This window comes from Opisthocomus hoazin, chromosome Z (genome assembly GCF_030867145.1).
Source record: "Opisthocomus hoazin isolate bOpiHoa1 chromosome Z, bOpiHoa1.hap1, whole genome shotgun sequence".
Taxonomy (NCBI): Eukaryota; Metazoa; Chordata; class Aves; order Opisthocomiformes; family Opisthocomidae; genus Opisthocomus; species Opisthocomus hoazin.
This window is the reverse complement of record NC_134454.1, coordinates 85,849,725-85,870,794: the sequence shown is the minus strand read 5'-3', so window position 1 is coordinate 85,870,794 and position 21,070 is coordinate 85,849,725. Positions and strand designations below refer to the sequence as shown.

Below are 21,070 nucleotides of genomic sequence, written 5' to 3'. Positions count from 1 at the left end.
TGCCAAATAATCATAGCTGGCACAGAAAACAACGCTGACTATTGCTCCCTTCCCTGCCTACACTGGAGAAGAGGAAGGCCAAAGATACAGAGCTGAAACAGCAGCTTTGTGCCATCTGGAGAGACTCTGTATCCTCAGCCCGACTGCTTCGGAGTGGAGGAAGAACCACTAAGTTGCTCCTAAAAATCAGTGAAAGAGACAGCAAACATGTCAATGAGGTGAGTAGCATCAGCACAAGCCTGCCTGCCCCACCACACTGACCTCCATACTCTGTACCATTACCATTGCTGAGGGTATCTGGTGCCCTTGCCCCTTTTGCCACCATTATTCCCTGTAGTAACTGTAAAAAGCATAAGAGCTGGTTCTATATTCTTAGCAATGTGGGCACTCCCCAGCCCTAAGAAAGCTATGGTGAAACCATCAAGTTGTCTCAGGAGCCTGGGACCAGTGGACCCTAAAGGCAAAATCGTCAGCAGAACTGCAAATCACCAAGCTTTGTGGTACATTGCTGATTCACATTCCGTGACACAGCTGAGCAAACTCTACCTAGATGACTCCACAATTCTGTTTCTAGTGCTATTTAATGCTGGGTTTGGGGCAGATTCTGTGATGTGATATGCTGTTGTCATTCACAAACAACCACATCAAGATAAGTGAGTTACTGACAAATATAACACGAATTGGCTAAGCTGTATCTTGCAATTGGGATCAACCAGACAAGTTCCTCATGGTTTTCTCCCAGTTTATTTAAGCTGTCTGCGTGCGCTGCATAAGGCATCGGTAATGATTTTGCTGCTGCTCCAGCATCACTCTGACGTCAGCACTTTTATTTGATTTTCTGTCACTGTTCTTGCAGATTAAATTTCAACCAGTGACCCACAGCTTGATAGCTCGTTAGCAAATCCCTCTGAGTCATCTAGTCTCGCACTTGCTTGACAGTTAACTCCGCATTGCACATACTCCCAAAGCCTCCTGAAATCAGCACTGCCCTGTGTGAAAGCTTGCTTGGACTCAGTGCTGCTGCAAAAGCCTATGGGGATCCATGCCTAGCTGCACGTTTTCAATGACAAATCACTAACGATTCCCATTATGAGTCCTCGGGTCTTTTCCAGTCCGAGGCTGTGTAAAAACTCCTCCATTGACAGTCAAAGCTTTCTTTTCTCACCCTTCCCCTTAGCCCTTGATCCGTATGTAGGGGAATTATTCTGACTTTCTTCTTGGTGAAACCTTAAAACAGGGTGTTCTTACTCCTTTAGTTGTTCAGCATCATTACTGCAATCAGGAAGACTAAGGTAGCTGCGATAATTCTTTTTCAGCTTTCTTTTGCTGTGATACATGAATATAGAACTCTTGGTAGGCAGCGGGAATGGAGAAGCTGCCTCAGATCATGCTTTGGAGGTCAGCATCCCCAGCTCTCACTTTTGCAGTTGGGTTGGGTGGGACATAGGTTGCCCTGAGTGCATTATGATCCCACTCACCAGCATACACCTCGAGTTCAGCTTCTCCTGTGCCCACCTTTGTGCCACATTGACCGGCAGGTTAATAGTGAAGATATAGCCATAGCTTCATTTTACTTCCTCAGTGCATATGAGAAGATCTCTCTCTTTTTACTTAGATTATCAATGCCTTCAAGCAAGAAATTATATGGCGTATGGTCCAGAGCTATAGCACACACTTTTCCACCTAACTCTTCTGAAACTGCCACTTAAACAAGTATCCAGACTGTCTGCTGTCAAAATCTTAACCTACCCTTTTCCTCCAAGCTAAGAAAATTTCTACAAATACTGAAATGAGGCTATTTTCGGCCCCCGGCAAGTACAGCACAGCCACAAGGACTTTGGCATGCCTTCGCTGAAGCCACATATGGGACTTCCCAGCCCCACACCTTCTTCTCGCCTTGACAGAAACTTCGCTCCAGAAGTCAACCTTACCGATTTCAATGGGGAGACGCTTGATTTACGCCAGGCTGAGAGGAGAATCCCGCCATGATTCTTTATTGCCTTTTAAAGCCAAGAGCCCAGCAGAAGCCAATTGTGTCTGACGTGAAGCTGCTGCACATCCAATGTGGAATCTGCACAACTCCATAAACCAGCAGTGGTCTAAATAAAAACTTCAAACAAGACATTCTGGCATTGGCCAGAAAAAGCGAAGATAAATAGCTGGGAGCCGCCAAGCTGCAAAGGAAGAACCGCTTGACTGTTGGACAGAGAGCAAAGTCAGAGGCAGAAATTAGGCAGGGTGCTGGGAGGCTTGTAGCACTCCCAAAAAACAAAGGGGTCACAGCATTTAATTTGATTAATTCATTGCCGGTCCAAAAGACTTTGTACTGAGCCTCAGGCAGTGCAATAAACACACGATCGTTAAGAGAGGAAATAAAAGATTGGTTGGGTGGTAAATACTCCAGCTCCCTCTCCCACTCCAGCTTCTCTCTTGTTTCTCCTCTCCTTGGTCAGCGCAAACATTGGAAGCAATACAGTAAGCAAGCGGTAGCATCAAAACAACAGCAACTAAACTCACTGTATTTGAAATGCCTTGGTCAAAATGCTTTCAAGGAAAGCGTTGACTTGCTTCCCCCATCATTTTTGCTTTCCCTCAACAGTCCATTCCTCTAGGAAACACCATGGGAAGAATGAGCAACAGTCATACTAGCTTGGCCTCCTCTCCCCATGACTGGCAGAAGACTTAGTGGCAAACAAGAAGGACGTTCATCCTAAGGGGGCTGGATAATGCTTTTGGAGGTCATTTCAGTAGTCTTGGTTGCCCTAAGCATCCAGGGGCCCAAACAGCTGTTTTGATGAACGTAATTGTATTTACAGATCGTGGTATCTTGTAAAGCTTCCATGCTAACTTTTACAGGCCAGATGGTAAAAACACACCCCCTGTAACTGCGCAGTGCCTGTCCCTCACCACAGGACACAAAGGGAGGGCACAATCTCCCCGCTGACACTGGGGCTGGAAAACTTTTGCAGCTGCTTGATGCTGTGTAGCTAAGAGCCTGGGGTGTCTGAGGAGGCCAGGACGGAGGCAGAGTGGGAGAAAGGGAGGGTAAGTAATATTCCGTACATCCTCTGTGAGTGAAGTTCATGTCTGGCTCTTCTCCCATCTGCTTAAAGCACTGCCACTGCTCCCACACTGCACTTGCTGAGCATTGCTGCATATCAGTCCTCGCCATGGCTTGGTACAGCTGGAAACTGCTTTTATCCCCTTTTTGCAGACAGACACCGAGGTTTACTGCAATTTAGACACTTTTCTACAGTCACATGAAAAAACTTTGATATGGAAGATGGGTCTCCAAACCCTGGACCACTCACTAGCTTGCCTCTGCATTTGTGCACACACTGTCATAAGACCCCCAGGTACCACTGAGTCAAATGCCACTGCTGAAGAAAACAAGGTGGCTTATATGTGTGTTTGAATTGATATCTGATTAACTGCATTAATCACCTGATTGCCACTTCTCCTCCCTTGTTCCAGCATGTAAAGGTGGATCCATGATTATATATGAATGACTCGGTCCGTATAGACACTCGCATCATGTCTCTAAGCTGGTCAGATGAGAAAATGTCCATCAAATGTAATATTATACCATTGTTTCCCCTATTACTGAACTGATGTGTTCACTGCAGAATAATACATCAACTCTGTGATTCTGGAGATATTAAAAAAAATTATTAATGGAAAATACTATTATAGAAAAATCAGCAAAATTTGATTGATAAGGAATTTAGCTAATCCTATTTGCCTGCGTCATCCATATACATTCAGAAGAACAAATATGCTTACCCCCTACTGAAGTATAGATCCCTTCTCGGTGTAAAACTGTGACTGATTAAGGCTTCATGATAATAGTTCAGAACTGCATATGGTGTTTCTTAAAAAAAACCCCAAACAACACACCCCTCAAACCAAAACAAAACTCATGGTGGCTTTGCCAATGCTTCACCATGTTTGGTTTTGCTTGTAGCAAGTCCTGTTTTAAATCACGTTAATGCATTTGACTTCTGAGAGAGGACGAACCAGAGATTTATTTAGTGCTGTGTGGCAACGGCCCATTCCAGCAGCAAACTGAGCCATGGAGGGGATTTTTGTCAGGAAAGAAATCTTGTCTGGATAACTGACACTCCCCAGCAGAGCACAGTTACTTATACTTGTGTATGTACCGACGTCAGATGAATGCTGTTGATTTGTTTGATTGTCACTTCTCCTCCCTTTCTCCAGCATTCCTCCTACTCTCCCTTTGGAAGGTTTAGTCACCCAACGAAAGACTTTTTCACAGGAACAAAGGCATTTTTAAGATACAGATGTTAGAAAATAACTTTAAATAAATACAACATACAGTTGTGCATTCAGTAAGCATGATTTATGTATGTACTCACGCATGGCACAGACCCTCTTCTCCCTCTCAAGTCATAGGGCCAAACACTATTCACTGTGTGATGCCCAGTCTCCATCTAAAGCTGACAGTGATTCCTTCAGAGCTAAACCCACACCAGACAAACTAGCTGAGGAGAAAAGGTTAGATCAGAAGAAATTCAGCTTGTAGCACTGCTGGATGTTGAGAGGGGAAGGCATGGGCAGGCTTGTAGGTAAGTCAAGCACTAATTTGTAAATCATGCTTGTCATGCTAACTATCCAGTATTTGGAGACTGATGATTACTACCTTCCAAATAGCTGCATATGATTAACTATCTATTCCTGTAAATTTTCTGTGCGTAGTGTCATGCTATATCTGATAAAACCCATGTATTTTATATTGATCTTTGAGCCATGATGCTCAGTATGCAAGCAGGGCAATCTTTGCTTGTATGTATAATTCTAATCTAAAAAAAAGAAAGAGGCAGAAATACTGAGAGCATAAAGTAGCACAGACTACTAGTCTTACTACAAGAAAAGCAGAAATACAGTCCTACACACAGTGACTTTTGACTTCTGCTTTACCCCCAGCTACATCCTGGCCTGCAATGATTGCAACTAGGGCATAATCAGACTGGTATACACACAAATTGCCATCTTATCTATGCACTTCAAAATATTAAATGTGCTTTTCCTCATTTGCCCACCTACGGAAACCGAGAAGAGGAAATCATTCCTGCTTTTTTCCAAGGCACATGCTATGGCATTGAGACTGCTCATCAACAATGCAAGTCTCTTCTTCTGTGTCACAAAAGCGAAGCAGGCAGCCATATGACAAGGAGACGTAGAGTTTGCTATGAGGACCTCTTTAAAATACAGCTCTGCTCTCAGTGTCCCCAGCCCAGTTGTGGCACCAACCTGTGGCCTGTCCCTGGGTCCCTCACCTGGGGCTTTAGTAACTGCTGGAGAGAAGATGAAAGGGTCAGGCACCCAGCTGTGGGCTGTGCCTCAGGCCACCGAGCACCAGAAGAGCCCCAGCAACATTTTCAAATGCATGAGGTGTATCTGTGGCTGTGGAGAGTGGGAAGAAGGACTCAACTGAGTCAATGCTTGGTACACACAGCTTGAAAGTTTGGTTTACGATGTACCCAAGTGACAGGATGAGTGTGTCAAGGTGGGACCTGAAACACCTTCTGCTGTATCCTTGCCTATACGCCAGACTAATGCCACTGGACTAGGCTTCCACACCAGGCAAACAGCAAAGGAGGATTTAATTAATTTTGATTAATCAGTCTTTCTAAATGCAGAAGGGTTAGATGAGCACAAGGAATCTTACAAAAGCAGCAATTTTATAAAAATACAGTAGGAAGCAACAAGTCTTGGGGCGCAGACGGGAAGGGTGGAGGGAACAGTTATGAATTAGTGTTTATGCAAAGAAACTCCAGAACAATGGTGGAGAAGCAGGTAGTGCACTGAAATAATTGTCATATGCATTAACACTGCACATTTAACCCCAAGACGTCATGAGAGACATAGAATAAGCCAAAGCTCAGAAGGTCCCCACTTATGAATGTCCAGTGATAGCCCAAGCTAGTGCAGTACAGGGAACGGACGTTTGCCACGGCCAGCTGAAGTGGCTGGTGGCACTCCCTAAGTGGGACCCTTCACTCCAGTACAGATTTCTTGTGCTAGGACTGCAGTCAGCTCCTCCATAAAGTAAGAGGGACAACTCTTCTCTTCACACCCTGAACCTTCTAGCTTGTAAAATCATACACAGACATTCAGGTTATATGGCAGGACTATTCTCTACCGTATGCATGAGCAATACATAGCACCAGGGAACACTGCTCTTTTCAGAAAAGGTGAAGTGCTGTTACAACACAGATAATAACAAAAATGACAGCAATACAATGGCACCTGCTCCAGCATACTGCACTAAAACAAACTGCAATGCCTGAATGCCAGAGAGCACTAAATGGTTCTCTCATCACTCTTATCACAGATATCTCTACTGAGCGTGGGTGATTTTTGCTCCATATTTCATCTCCAGCAACATACCATGAAGTTGCAAATGCCATTACCGAGCATGCCAAAATGCCCGTGCAGTAAAGATAACACTGAAATTGTGATATAAATCTGTTTTCAGCTTTGATCTGAATATTCAGGATGTCTCCTCTTATCTCTGTTATATATTATTTTCATATTGTGAAAGATGACAAATAAAGAATGGCAAGAGCAATCAGGCTATGGAAATCGCCTCCTGGGACAGAGCTGTATTTTCTCATAGGGCTTTTTTTTCTTTTACCTTTTATTTTTATGATTAGTCAATCACTGTTTAGTGACCTCAGGGAAATGCAAGGTGTACTAGGAGCAAGAAGGTCAAGGTTTTTATGGAAAAGTTTAATCCTTCCTCAGTGGGAACCGGTTAATAGCTATGGCTAGACTCAAGTGCGGACTGCTGTTAGGAGTCCCAGTGAAGGTCAAAGGCAGAGAGGAAAAAAAGGCTGCACTGATATCTTAGACAATCATAAGTGGACAGATGTTCCTAGGCTTTAATGAGCAGTCTTGGCTCCTGGCCTTTCTTGGCAGAGCTGTTTAGTTTTAGTGTTTCTCCTTGTAGTGCAAGGTATGGCTCTGGTTAGCTGGCTTTGCTTAGCTAACTGCTGATGATTTTTCCATCTAAATAATAGCTTGACAGTGAAGAAACCAGATCATAATCCGTGACTTGATGGATTAGGTCATGGGGAATGATATGCAGTTGTAATCATGAAAAGTAAAAATAAATAAAACCAATAATTTTTGTTTAAATGAGAACCATTTTTAAAAGTTTAAACTGTAAATCTGATGGAGCTCCTACTGCAAGTTCTGCTACTACATCTTACGTTTTTATCATCATGGACAATAAACTGAAGGAAAATAACACGAAATGGACATTTTCCTTTACCAAATCTATTTCCCCATCAGCCTGATGGGGATCATGCCCCTACTTTGGAAACTCATTTGGGTTCAGCAGTGCTGAGAATTTTCTCTGGACAATTTACTACGCCTAAGTGAAATAATACATTAAATTGGAAAGTACAGGTTTACGAAACATCTTCTGTTCAGAAAGAAAAAAGGCTACAAATCCAACTGTTAACAAACTCTGAAATCAGTGACTTTCCTTAAAAAACCTGACAACTAGCAATGTTAAAAATTTTAAAGACTTTCAACCCTTGTCTGCTATGACACAACTTCCTTAAGGCAATAGCCACCACAGCACTTGGTGGAGAATAATTTTGTTCTTTGTCAGGCATGTAGCTGCCCTGATACAACCAGTGACTGAATTCAGCCTCTTTTCTGATTTTTTCTGGGTGTCAATATTGGTCTGATATAATACGATATCAGAAACAGGAATGTTTTCATAGGATAAGCTCTCATTTTAGACTTCTTTTCATTACTTGTCCAGATTCTGGTCTCAGTGAAGGAAATGGAAATGTCTAGGTGGCTTAAGCATGAGCAGTCTTTGGATCTCAATCAGTTCTGAGTCAATAAAAAACTTAAGAGCCTTACATTGGCAGGTTATACAAATTCTCTGCTCCCTCTGTGTTCTCAGTTGATTCTGTTTTCATTTTGGAGGCTATGAATTATATTTCTTTCAAGTTCTTTTTCTGCACATTAAGATCTCACCTACCATTGGTTGGTTCAGTGAAGCTCACCTTTTTCCAGAACCAAGTGTGAAATCTGCTTTGTGATAAACATCTGATGGTGCAGAAGCTCTGGGCTTGCACCCAAGCTAAATTCATTTATATTGCAGCAAAACACCTGCCTCTGTCATCACAAAAGCAGCTCCCTATTGTAAAGTACAATTCAGTCTCTCGGACAAGATTCAGATTCCTTCCCCCCTGCTCCCTCCTCTGCAGGAGAGGAACAGATGTCTTTAGCAGCTGAAAGGAGCTTCCTGCCTCCTCATCTACCCAGCTTATATTTCCAAGTCATGAGTCCTAAAATTCTTCAGAGTCAATCGGCTAGGGTTTATTATTTCCATGACACCAGTCCCTTCCCACAGCCACTCAATACTCAGGATAATTACTCTACATGACACCTGCTGACTGGAATTGACAGATTTACACTAGGATTTTACCTAGGGTCTCCATATATTCAGCACAGTTATCACCACGATGGGTCTCTCTGGATCAGCAGTCCACCACAGCCGCCGTGGGACACTGCCCTAACTCAGCAGCTTCCCATGCCTCTGGTCTGTACCATCAACAAATGGCTTTTGTATGCTTTGTGGGCCAGAGCAGAGGCTCTCTGCTCAACAGCATGACTGTACTCCCAAAGGCTGGGCAACAACTACCACCCTGCGACATTAGACACCGATAAGAGGGATGCCTACCTTGCTAACAGGTATTATAATTGCTGCTGTTGCAGAACGCAGTGGTGAGACTTTTGGAGGAAGCACAACTAGTTATGAGAGATAGGCAAAGGCAGGAGAAATACTTATAAAAGCGCTGTGTAACAACTCAAGGACTTCTAAAAGTTTTGGCCACCAAAAAGACTTCTAACTTGTGGCCAGCTTTCTCGTCCATCATCCCAAAGTTTGGATACAGAATGGGAGTTAATTACAAAAATCCAGAGTAAATAGTGACGTATAAACATATTTGCTGTAAATAGCAAGTCCCTCTTTGTTCAGCATTAAAATTCAAATGCAGTAAGGTGAAATAAAATAAATCAGAGCTTACCCGAAGAGGCAGAAGAATCGTAAGTACTTCTGTCCTTCCTGTTCATCCGGAACGGTTGAATGTCCTTTTCCCTGTAAGTTCCAAACCCCTCAAAGCTTCTTCTTTTATTTCCACTTACATCGTTGTCCCGCTTCTCACTTGACGAATTCATTTCACCAAACATGTCCAGGGACTCTGACCTTCCATTACTCTCAGTATTACCAGAGTATCTCTTTGTGCAAGAGTCAATGGGGTCATTGCTGGAGTCACTTTTATCTTTACTCTGTGTCCACTGCTGGGCATCAGAAAGTGATAACGTAGACAGCGTATCCACTTCAAAGTTACTCTTTGAGCCTTTGTGTCCGGTTTCACAATGCTGATGCTTCTGCTTCTCCTTGTGCTTGCTTTTCTCACTGAGCAAGGAGAGGTCTTTATCTGAGCCGCTTAGCCTTTCGTTCATCGCGTGGCTGGAGAAGCCAGTGGACTTGGTAGCAAAGAGACCGCTCAGATCTTCGTGTGTCCCCAGTATCCTCTCATCCTTATGCTTGTGCTTATGTTTGTGTTTCCTTTTGTGAAGTCGGCCACTGGAAAGGCTTGTTCCTCCAACCTTTGGAGGAGCCAGAGAGGACTGCATGTCTCCAAGGCCCATTCCCACTGGTGTTTGTAGGTGCACTCCATGTTTTGCTTTATGCTTGGCAGTGGTGGACATCTTCATATGAGAGCTTGCATGGAATTGGGGTGGGGGCACGGTAGGTCTCATAAATGGGGAAGCTGCTCCGAGCGTGTGAGACAGGTACAAAGGAGCTGGATACTGACCATAGTAACCAAGATTCATCATAGGCATTGATGTGTAAGGCATTCCATAGGGTGCATAGTAACTCCCACTGGGAATAGGGTAACCGAACCCTTGTAAAAAAGGCACCTTTGTCATGGTGTCATTGGTTTTGGCAGGTCTACCACGCTTCTTCTTAGACTTCAGGTCAGAGGTCCTGCGAAGATAGAGCAATGGGTCATACTGGATATATGGCACAGGGTAGTAGTGATCAAAATTAATCCTGAAGATGCTGGGATATGGATTTTCATGATAAAATGTGTAACTTCTATGGGAAATCCTGAACACTTGAAACTTATTGATGAGTTCCTCAAGGTCTGCCAGAAACTGGAGGTCATCTCTGTTCTGCAGGCTTTTCCTTTTCCTCTTGTGCTTTGGCTTTTTAATACTTTCATGAGAGAGAAAGTTATCCACAATAAGATGTTTCTGCCGGTGACCATGTCTGTTCTTTGTGCTGGTGTCAGATGGGATAGCCTCTGGATTGTCCAGGGTGCAGAAATCAAAGGAGTATCTCCGGCGGGATTCTGAGCTTTTCTCGGCTTGGTCAGAAGTGCTGTTGTTGTCTGTACCTATCCCACTGTCACTCGGTATGGTTTCCTCACTGTGAGACTCACTCACAGGTGACAGCGTGACTTCTTTCAGAGAACCTATTTCACAGAGGTGGGAAGGTGAATTAGCCATTAACCTGGGTGGAGACAGCTTCCATGTTCCACTGTGCATTCCTTTTTGTGTTTTTGTAGGAAGAGCACTGATAGGTTGAAGATTTGGCATAGTTTTTAACTCTGAAAAATTTGTTTCAGTGCTTGCAGGGCTAAGGTTGCCGTTAGTCCCCACTAACTGTGTCGAAAGTGGATGAATAGCTGCTGGTGACGATGCCACAAGTGACTGCAGGTTGGAAGGCACTGCTGGGTTTTCTGGCTGGCAGGAAACAGGCCTTGAGTGCTTGATGGCTGTCTTAGGTTCTTCTGGCTGAGGCTGCAGCTCTGCTCTTGGCTTTCTGCCCCGTTTTTTACCAATGTAAATTGTCCCCCTCTTGCTGACATTGATCTGCTTCCCTAGTCTGGCATCAATGGTGGCTGGCCCAGCACTAGATGGTGGCTGGACTTTTGCTTTCAGAGCTATGCTGCTGGAGCAGGAGGACAAGATCTGATTGAGAATGTTCTTCCTCTTGAGGGTCTTCATTTTATTAATGGTCTTGATGGTCTTCTTATCCAAGACCCCAAGCTTCCCTACCTTTTTGTGAAACTTGAGCTCACTGATGGACTTGTCCTCTCCCGGGACCATCTGGGCCAACTTGGCCAGATTACGTCTCCTCTTCCTTTTCTTTGTTCCTGGAAATTCGCGATTGATTGGACTCACTGGGCTGGTGGAGGTTCCCTCATGAATCGTTTCAACAGTGAGCAAAGGCTGTTTCTTTGGTCGTCCTCTTTTTTTCTTGACTGGTGTGATCACAGTAAGACTGTCTGTATTGGTATACAGAGGGCTGGATGGTGTGATGGGATAGGCTGAAGGAGGCTCCACCATCAACTTCTCAGATGTTGTCATGGAGGTCTCCCGAAGGATAGATTTAGGTTTGCTGCAGGTCCATCGCCGCTTAGCTGCAAGTTTGGGGTGCTGGACCTCAGATAATTTGCTAGCTGTGGGAAGATCAGTGGGTAGGAGAGTGGACACCACAGGTACAGATTTTCTGAGTCTAGTGGCACTGTTGGGAGAAACTTTATCAACGAGCATGCTGCTGTCAATAGTTACTAAGGGGGACTCATTCTCAATCACTTTGCCTGGCTTTGTGGCTCGAAGATCTTTTTTACTACCCTCTGGTTGAGAGCTAGTCCTGTTTGCTACTTCACTGCTCATAGCAAGTCCAGAAGGCAGGCTTTTCTCCTGGATAGTTTTCTCCACGGAAGATTTTGTGGATTGCCTTTTTTTCCTTTTGTGGCCAGATGTATCTGATGTTGGAGACTTTATTGGGATAGTAATTCGTACATGACTGGTGTCACTTTCACAACTGCTAGCAGAAGTGGGATTCTGCTTGGAGGGTGATGCATCCAACACACTGTCCATCGAGTAAGACTCCTTTTTCCCTTCCATGCTGTCATGGGATTTGCAGTCAAATGCCTTCTGAGCACTCTTTACCCATTCGATGTCTGCGGTTTGGATGGTTTGACTTATCAAGTCCTTTTTGCCGGACTTCTTCTTTGTACTCCCAATGAGCTGATCAAGGGCCTCCAGCTGCATGCCACCCTCTTGATCACCGAGAGACAAAAGCCCATTGCACTCGGAGGTGCTGCTTGGCTGGGCAGTCACATTGATGTTGTTGGGTGATGGGACTGCACTGCAAATGGCAAGCTCTTTGCTACTGGACGACAGCTGCCCCCAGGTGCTGCTGGCACAAGACTTCTTTGCTTGGGATTTGCTGAAGGAAACTCCTGACTCTGGAGCAGGGACCTTGGTAGCACTAACCGCCTCCCGACTGGGTTCAGTGTTGATGAAGCAACTTTGAGAAGCGGATCCAGTATCTGAGCTCGCTGACCAGTCAAGATGGTGCTGGTTGCTACTTTTCTGCTGGTGTTTTGATTTTAAGGTATCACCGGTGAAGTCCTGTTGGGGGCCTGGATCATAGTGTAGAGCAGAATGTTTTTGTGGCCTGTCATAAACCTGGAAGACAGAAGAAAATAAAAAGGAAAAAAAAATATTTTATCAGTCCATTCATAACCCCTGGTTGCAGCTTGTTATTTGTATGGTGAATGACAACCCTCCACCAAAGTCCCTGTAGGTTTAGAAGCGTTTATAAAGTCTTCTTATACTTAAGCCAAATTTTCATTTAGATTCATGTACTGTAAACAAATTTCATTTTGTTTTCTCAATTTAAAAAGAATGGAAATATTTCTATAAATGCTAAAGTGCTAAGGAAACATTTTCTATTGATTTTTAATTTAAAACACAAGTAAAATATTCCCTTTCAATGGATGAATGGTGCAACTCAACCTCCTGGAGAGAATTTTTTTTTCCTAAAAATAATCCATCACAGATCTTGATGCTCAACAACAGCAGTGAAGCTCATTGTTGCGAACTAGAAAAATGAAAAAAACTACTCGGAAGTTGTAACAAACAAGAGCAAAACCGATGGGTTCACTTCTCTATGGAGCTACAGTCTGCAAAGTTTTACTTGCTTCAGTTTTCACACAGAAGTTATCCCCACAAACTTAGTGCTTAAAATCATATGCATAGAGTCAAGCGTGTGAGGCACACTCGGAGGGTTCAAGATCTGCATTACTCCCTTTCCATTCTAGTAATCTGCTGTTTGCAGTGTTGGTAAGAGATATTTTTAATGTGATTTCTGATCTGACAGCAGCTCTTCAAGCCACAGAGGTTACAGTAAGGGCAAAATTATGCCGCAGACTGTCACAGAGCAAAAGAAAGTCTACCTTTTTCCTTGGTGAGCCTCCTTCTGCTAAAGAAATTACGTTTGTTACAGCTGTAAGCTTTTGAAAAGTTTCTGAAAGAACAAAAAAAGTTGTTTTTTTTTACTTGCAGTAACTGACCTCTTCAAGTCATTTGTTTTCTTTTATTATATCTAACAGCTTTTATGTCAAGCTCTGGATCAAACTGTACAACTGCTTTTGTACACCTAGTACCGCAAAAAACTGTTCTTAGCAAACTGTCATGACACCATTCCAAATGCCAAGTAAATGATGATAGACTTAAAATAAATGTGTAACCAAGGAAAGAACAATAGAAAACAACTGCTAAGTGTCTCATGTTTCTGCAAACACCCTGTTACAATTAAGTTTCTATCAATCAACAACGTTATGTTAGATTCCTGTTCAGGGCATACGCAACAGAGGATTTGGAGCAAGGAGGCTGTCAGCAGAAGAGGGCTTTGAGCTGGGAAATGCGATGTCCCAGGTTCTGAGCAAGTTCAGAGGGATTTGAAAGGTGCAAAACACGCCCAAGTCCATGGTGCATTATTCAGTGCCCAGTAAAAATATATGTTATTGGCAAACTGACGTTGAGATATTCTTCATGTGCTTATAAAAATGGGCATGTGGCTTTTCTGGAATAAGCAATAACAGTGAAGATGTTCTGCTCCATTGTCTGAGGGTTAGTCAGGGACTTTTAAATTATGTGGATAGTTCAGCTGTCATGCACATGGACCAGCCATGCTCAGGGAAAGCAGAGATTTCCAGGAATTGTGGAGTGAGAAAATGAAAGCACGCAGCTGCGGTGGAGTTGCAGATGTCGCAGGCGAGCGACACCCATTTTTTTTCAGCCTGAGAAAAGAGCCGAAAGCATAAGCAGCCCTCGGGGAATGAATCAGTTCCTCCTCCTTCTCCTCACAGCAGCCTCCCGCGTGTGAGCCACACAGTGCGCAGCGGCCACGGCCCTCGCCGTTGATGCTTTCCTTTGGAAAATGGAACCCCCCTCATCCACATCCTTGGGAGGAGGACAGGGGGGTGGGGTGGGGTGGAGAGAAAATGAGCATCACTGACACTGAAGTCTGATAGCTGGATTTTAATGATTTTTTTCTAAAGTGGTCACAAAGCTCCTGAGCTCCATTTTACCTCAGCTGTTTGGTACTTCTGCCCCTAAGCCACCAGCCTGGGTGTTTGTCTTGAGGAGGGGTGTGGGAGTTTGCCAACCCTAGGTAACATCCCAGCAGGGCTGGAGGTGAGTGCCTTCCACCCAAGCCTCACATGAAACATCATCTTCGTGAAGCACCATGATTTGTGACTTGGAAAAGCCCTGGAAATTATGGGCTGAGGCCTCTCTTGGCAGCCAGGACCTGCAGCGAGGCAGGACCAGGCTGCTTCCGCATAGATCCTGGCCTTACGGCTGCAATCAAAGCACCTTACACTCACATTATTTCCAAAATGCTGAGCTGTGAAGTGAAATGACCTGAAAATTTCCATTTGGAAGAAAAAAAATTAAAAAAACAAAGAGGGTTACAGCAGCTAGCAAAAACATCACATCTTAGCAACACCCTGGTCCCTCCAAGTCCACTGTGCATACAGAGATCTCTAGTTTAAAAAGAGTAATGGTCTCTGATCTATATTTTAAGGCAGTTAATAAGGGCTCGGAACTAAGAGGCCAGCTATACATCAGCAATGAATGCTGATATATCGCTTGGCTCCTCCAGCCTCATTTCCTCGGCCTGCACATTAGAAAATGATGATGCAACTTCCAACATATCCCTAATGATAGCCTTGTCATTACTCCAGCATCACAGGCCACCACAACATCAATCTTACATTTAATGAGAAAGATATGCCTGTGTCATCAAAGGTGCCAACTCTGGAGGCACTGAATCACACGGATAAGCACTCTGATTTCAACAGGTCTTCAAAAAATGACCAGTCTGCAGGATCAGGGGACTGCATTTCCTAAGCAGGATGTCAAAGCTATATATCTGCCCAAGTACATAACAGTCCACTGGGTTTCCTCATGCAACTTCTTCCAGCATAAAATTTACTATTTGCACTCCCTTGCCAGATACATCCCTATCACCCCAAAGTAATTCTTCTGCAGCGTGGCAGCCAGAGACCATTTGGCTGCAGCAGGTTGGGTTTCACTGGCTGCAACGGATACGTGGGAATTGTTTACTTAAAAGCACTGGTAAAGCATTTGAAATAGTGCAGCCAAGTCTGTTTTATTCCCCTTGTATCCATCTGTGTTTCTGTCTGATTTCATCGGTCCTAATGATTAGGCTTTGATTTTCCTTGCTGGGTGAGCACAACGCTAAGAAGCCAGCAAGAACCATCTCAGCTAAGCTAACCCTCCACTGAGCTATCAGAGGACACCAGAACTGTTAGTAGGGTGAGGGCAAACAGGGCTCTTCAGAAACCTTTCACAGGTGCCTTTCACGGAAATGCATTACTTCATTCGTCAGTAAGCATGCAATATACTGCTGCCCCATAGGTCTTGGCAAAGGGCTGTTGAATCGAGTACTTATGGCAGCATGGCCAAGACCGGCATCAGGAATAGTGGGCTTTTTCTTGAAAACAGAAAGATTTACCTTTATTTACTTTTTGGTTTATGAAACCCTAAAAATACTTCAAACTTCAGTGTCTGCCTCTGTTTGCAGTTTGCTCTTTCATTTATCTGCCTCTGTTTGCAGTTTGCTCTTTCATTTAAGGGGATTTTCTTCAGCATCTAGCTATTCCGCATCCGGAGTCTGCTCCCACTTCTTTTGTGAAAGCAGAAGCATAACTTAATCCATGCAATTTTTTCTCAGTTCACCAAACTTGGTTAATATTTCTCTTGATATTCAGTTTACTGGATGTGTTTAGTGCGTAATAATCCCACCTTTCCTTTAAAGAAGGTAAAATACACATAAAGAAGCTAATAGTTTTTGCAACTGCAAAGAAGTTTGAGCAACGTGATCCCACACATGCTAAACCTTAGACTAAAAAAATAAAGTTTGAATCCTCTTATTAGTAGTGCACAGTTTTAACGCCAAACTCAGGGCTTTCAGTCCTCAGCTTTGGCAACGGTGGGAAGACCTGTGAGCAGAGTACATCCCATATACTGGCAACTGAAGAGCACTGGCCAGAGACCAGAGAAGGTGGGACAATTTGTTTACACCTGTCTTGCCAGGCCTGTGCAAACCTGCACCTGCAGATGTTCTTACTCCTCTTTAGAGTTTTATTCTGGCACGCAGCCCTTGCAACTGGGGGGAAGAGAATGCATTAGTCTCATGAGGAGTAGCACCCTACTCTGCAAGAAGTACCCAGCAGCAGAACTGATCCCTCAGGGACACTTTTAATTTTACTAATGGATGTCTCACTCTGCCTCCCCATTCCCTTGCCTGAGCTTTAATCTAAATCCACATGCTGCTTCCAGTCCTAAAGCTAAAAGTGGGAGAGATGTCAGCAACCGAACCAAGAGCCTAGTAAAATAAAAAGAAAAAAGTCCAAACAGAAGTGAATACAACTACTACTAATAATAACGATAAAATACACAATTAGAGAAAACCATTGCCTGCAAAAAACCTGATTGCTTACAGAGGATGTTACCCCCCTGCTTCAAACGCACCTTTTTGTGGAGGTAACACATATATAGCTTGTCAAGAATCTGGCTTGCAAATCAAAGTTAATACTACAACGCCCCCTCTTTAAATCATTCACAGATCCATCTGTGTAATGGCTCCTCAAGTGTAATTCCCTATTAAGAGGCTTTATCTGGAGAGATAAGCAGCTGGTTCCCATGTCACTAATTGCTGTCTGCTGTGATTTTAAAACATCTGCACCATTGTGCTCTTCATTTTCATATTCTAATCACCCTGAAACTTGAAAAAGGTACATCATTGATTGTTTCTGTGGGTTAATTAGTACACAGTCTCCTTGTAGAGACAATTTAAAGGCAGTCAGAACCTCAATCAGCAAGTTTGTTTTAAAAATTAATAACATTGGGAGCGTCTGTGGGGATTGGCATCCACAGTGACACATCTGAGTGTGCTCTGGGGACATACCATCCTTTGTTATCTTCTTCATAGGCTGGATATAAAGTAAAAAAAACCATAAAGCACAGAAAAAGAGGAAAGACTTTCCGAAATAAATCATGTCACTTAGAGTCAAAGTCTGGGGAAGTGTTTGCTTTTATTTCAGGGCCACCCCTGCCTCTCCAGCAAGAATGAACCTCATCAAAACACAATATAGTACCTCTGTGTGGTCTAGGAACTTCTAAGACATTTTTGATAGCAAATTTGGCATCCGGGAGCTGGCATCTCATTGGAAATGCATGAGTTGAAGCTGTGACTTCTTGGACTTATGTGGACTTCTGCTCTGCTTGCCGCCTAGGTTGGCTAGATGCTGCTTCGCTGGGTGTTGTCTCCAAGCCATGTAGAGAAGGATATTAGCTGAGGCACACCACTCTGCTGTGACAGAGATATTGCACGGAAACTGGACCTTCCTGAGCCAACTCAAAGCAAAGGCAAGCCTGAAATCATACCTGCTTTAACTTAAGCTTTATATTCAAAAGTACTCTAGACAATGGTGATAACAGACTTTGGTGGCTAACAAAAAGTCAGTCTGAGATTTTCAAGACTGAATGAATAAAACTGGTGGCACTAAGGTTAAGTAGAAAATGCAATGGGCACCTGCCGTCTGAAAAATCAGACTCTGTTTTGGTCCTTCGCAAGGAGGTCCTAAAAATTGGAGAAACTCCAGGTGATTTGTTCCTCTCAAAAAAGATTTCTCTTCAGTTTCTTCTTCCTAGGCATGCACAAAAACATGTCACTGGAGAAGAAAACTCTTCAAGAGGAAAAAAACCTGACATTTCTAGCTCCAACACATGAATAAATAATCAGCTCATACTTTTGCTGAAAATTGAGCATTTCCTCTTGTGTCCCAGTGGGACAGCTGCAAACTGCTTACTTGAAGGCTCTAATCAGGACTACAGGTTGGAGATATTTCATGTGTTTTTGTGAGTACACTGAGCCTTGCTGGGGTGGCGTTGCTCTGTAAATAAATGATGCCAAGCCAAGGAGACACCAGGTTCAGGCAATCTTAACTCTGGCCTGATGACCTACATGTTGAGCACTCGTTGAAATGAAATGTGATAAATTTATAGGAGGGGCCCGTGATCATGTCAGGTTAGTTCATAGTAGCAAGTGTCTGAAATGGTTTCAGGAAGTCCTTTAGGTCCTCAGTGACTCTAACCAGGGAGGACGGATCACAAACTGGCATATGACACTTACTGGAAGTGCAAACACCCGTAGTGCCTTCTGAGAAACCCCACTGAACCTGGTTTAGAACTGATGCAGGGGCTTTAAATCCAATTAAAATACTAACGGAAAACATGTCAGCAGGCACTAACATAAAATTCATCACTATCATACCAAACAAGGGGATTTTCCAGATAAGTTTGTCATATTTGTCGCTCCCAGAGTTTACACCTGCTCCAGCTCTCTGAGTCTTCAATAGCACAAAACCCAAACACCCCCACACTCACAGGAGTGAGGAACACTCATTAGGCACCAAAAGAGAGGCAGGAATTAACATGAAGCTGCAGGGAGACTACTTGAGAGCAAGACACAGCACGGGGTGGGAGTGGGTTAATTAAAAAAGCAAAGCATCACCTATTTGTGTCCATTTGCCGAACACAAACGTCACAGACTGCGGTGCAACTCTTGCGCAAATCACGAGGAACCTCACTGAAGCTGCTGAAGGTCCCTCCAGATTCACACTCCCATTGCTATGTAGCTCTGTCTTCCCTGAGATGTTTGTGTGAAGTTCAGGCTTTTGCATTGTAATTGTTTTGAGAATTGCTACGTAAAGCACTTATCCTTAAAGAAAAGACGAAGCAATCCACAGAGATTACTGAAGGGTCCAAAGATGCTCATGTGGCTGCAAACCATGATTTTTAATGCATTCCTGGTAAAGCATCATGGTTTGATTTGCACACTATTTCAATCTTCTGCTGGATTTCAGACATGTCCTTTTTCCACATACAGCGACCGAGGATTTTATTTGGGCAAACTGCAACAATAAGTTGAATTTATGAAGGTAGGATTTGGTGCCGCTGGCCAATCTGTTACTTTCTGGTGGCATAGATCCACCTCTGAACATATACATGTATTTTTTTAATCAAATATTTAAACAACCCTGCTCCTTCCAGGGCTTTGTGTTAAGCACTGAGTCTGGGAAAACTCTAAACAACAGGATTTTTCTGTCATCTCTAAAAAAGAGCCCATCACCACTGACATAACAATGCATTCTAAACATCGTGTTTAAGCATAACACTGTTTGCCACCTCAGTTTAGGCAGCTGGGAGAGAACAGCTGGTCACCAGCTAAGGTGGACCGCAATATGACTCAAATGATTTTGCCCATTCATCTGGTGAGATAACCCTGGTCCAGTCTTTGTGTGGCCTCAAGCCAGTGCAAAGATTTTTAATCAAACATTTCAGCTATTACGCCTGCGAAGCCAGGGCTGGCAGAGCAAGATGCGTTTGCTAAGCTGCTTGCTTTTGTTTGTCCAAAAGCCTTGCTAATGAACTTTACAACAGCAGTGATATCCAGGCTTTATTACTGATATAGAAAGCATACTTTCATCCCCTCTGAAGTGGTATAGATCCAGGGAGCTCAACCTACTCTTCTTGTTGTGTAGCTATGATGTTGCACATCCAGGATTCTACCTCATCCTGCTCTTCCACTTTGCTCTGTAATTTCAAGTTGTAGAGGGCAATGTATATCTGTAGAATGTCTTGTCCAAAATCAAACAGCAGAAGGATCCCAAGACAGACTGGGGCTTGCAGAAATGCGAGCAGTAAGGGGCATTAACCTCTGAAAGGTTTGTGGTGTTGTTCAGGACATTAATGTTTCAGCATGTCCCAGATTAATAAATTGGAAAGAAGGATGTAAGCAGCTGTGCACTGTAAGTTTCTGTTGTAATTTATAAATGCCTGCAGTGCTTAATTTACATTGAAATATTTCTTTTATCCTTCATTTAGCATAGCAGTTGCAGTGCTACCCTGAATACTTCTTTTTTTCCCCAGGTGTGTGGGAAATATAAACGGCTTTTCCATTGAGGCCAGCGAGTCTTTCCACTAGAGTTTAATAATTTGATTATAAATTAAGTCCTTAAATGTCAAGGAGATTCTGAATTCACCTGAAAACAGGCATGTAGAAAAGCTCATAGAAGCTGTGAGCTCCAGTCAGTTAGCTCATCACTCTTTTAGCATGCACTTCATTTAGCAGTTAGTGACCAACAGATTAATTCTTTCAAAGCATCCCGACTGCACCGAAGGTCTAGCATGAAGTGTTGCATGTGCAATAGCACTAGCAAAAAGCCCAGAAATCTGCCAGAACATCTATCTGGTGCAGCTGGGTTAAAGCTGATGAAAAACTGCAGGAAGGTCAACTATCCAGTGTCTTTCTATCTCCCTGCATTAAGATCCAAGGTCTGTACCACGAATTCAGAGAGGGCATTGCCTGTGCCTTCAGCAAATTCACCCTGAAAAGGATTTCAGTGATCTGCAGCAAAATGCGGGAGCTTTGTTCCCTTTGGAAAATCTGCCCGAGCAGGTCACACGTGATGAATTTTCGGCTCCACTGGTTGCGTACTGAAAAGTCACAGCACCCTTTGCAAAGCTAGCAACTGGTGTGGGGCGTACCATCCAGAGGTGGGACATGTTCTGGACTCGATCAGATCAGGATCTGAAGTGGGATTCTCCTTTGTTTTCACCG

At 43.6% G+C, this 21,070-nt stretch overlaps 1 protein-coding gene across 5 annotated transcripts in view; it reads right to left on the bottom strand.

The window, feature by feature from the left end:
* The window catches only part of SETBP1 (SET binding protein 1), a 272,596-nt gene that overhangs the window by 75,325 nt on the left and 176,201 nt on the right, over window positions 1-21,070 (bottom strand). For all 5 annotated transcript variants that reach the window (XM_075410718.1, XM_075410719.1, XM_075410720.1 and 2 more), the window contains one exon: window positions 9,075-12,540. In XM_075410718.1, the coding sequence (XP_075266833.1) occupies window positions 9,075-12,540 (3,466 nt within the window). The remainder of the gene's footprint in view (window positions 1-9,074; window positions 12,541-21,070) is intronic.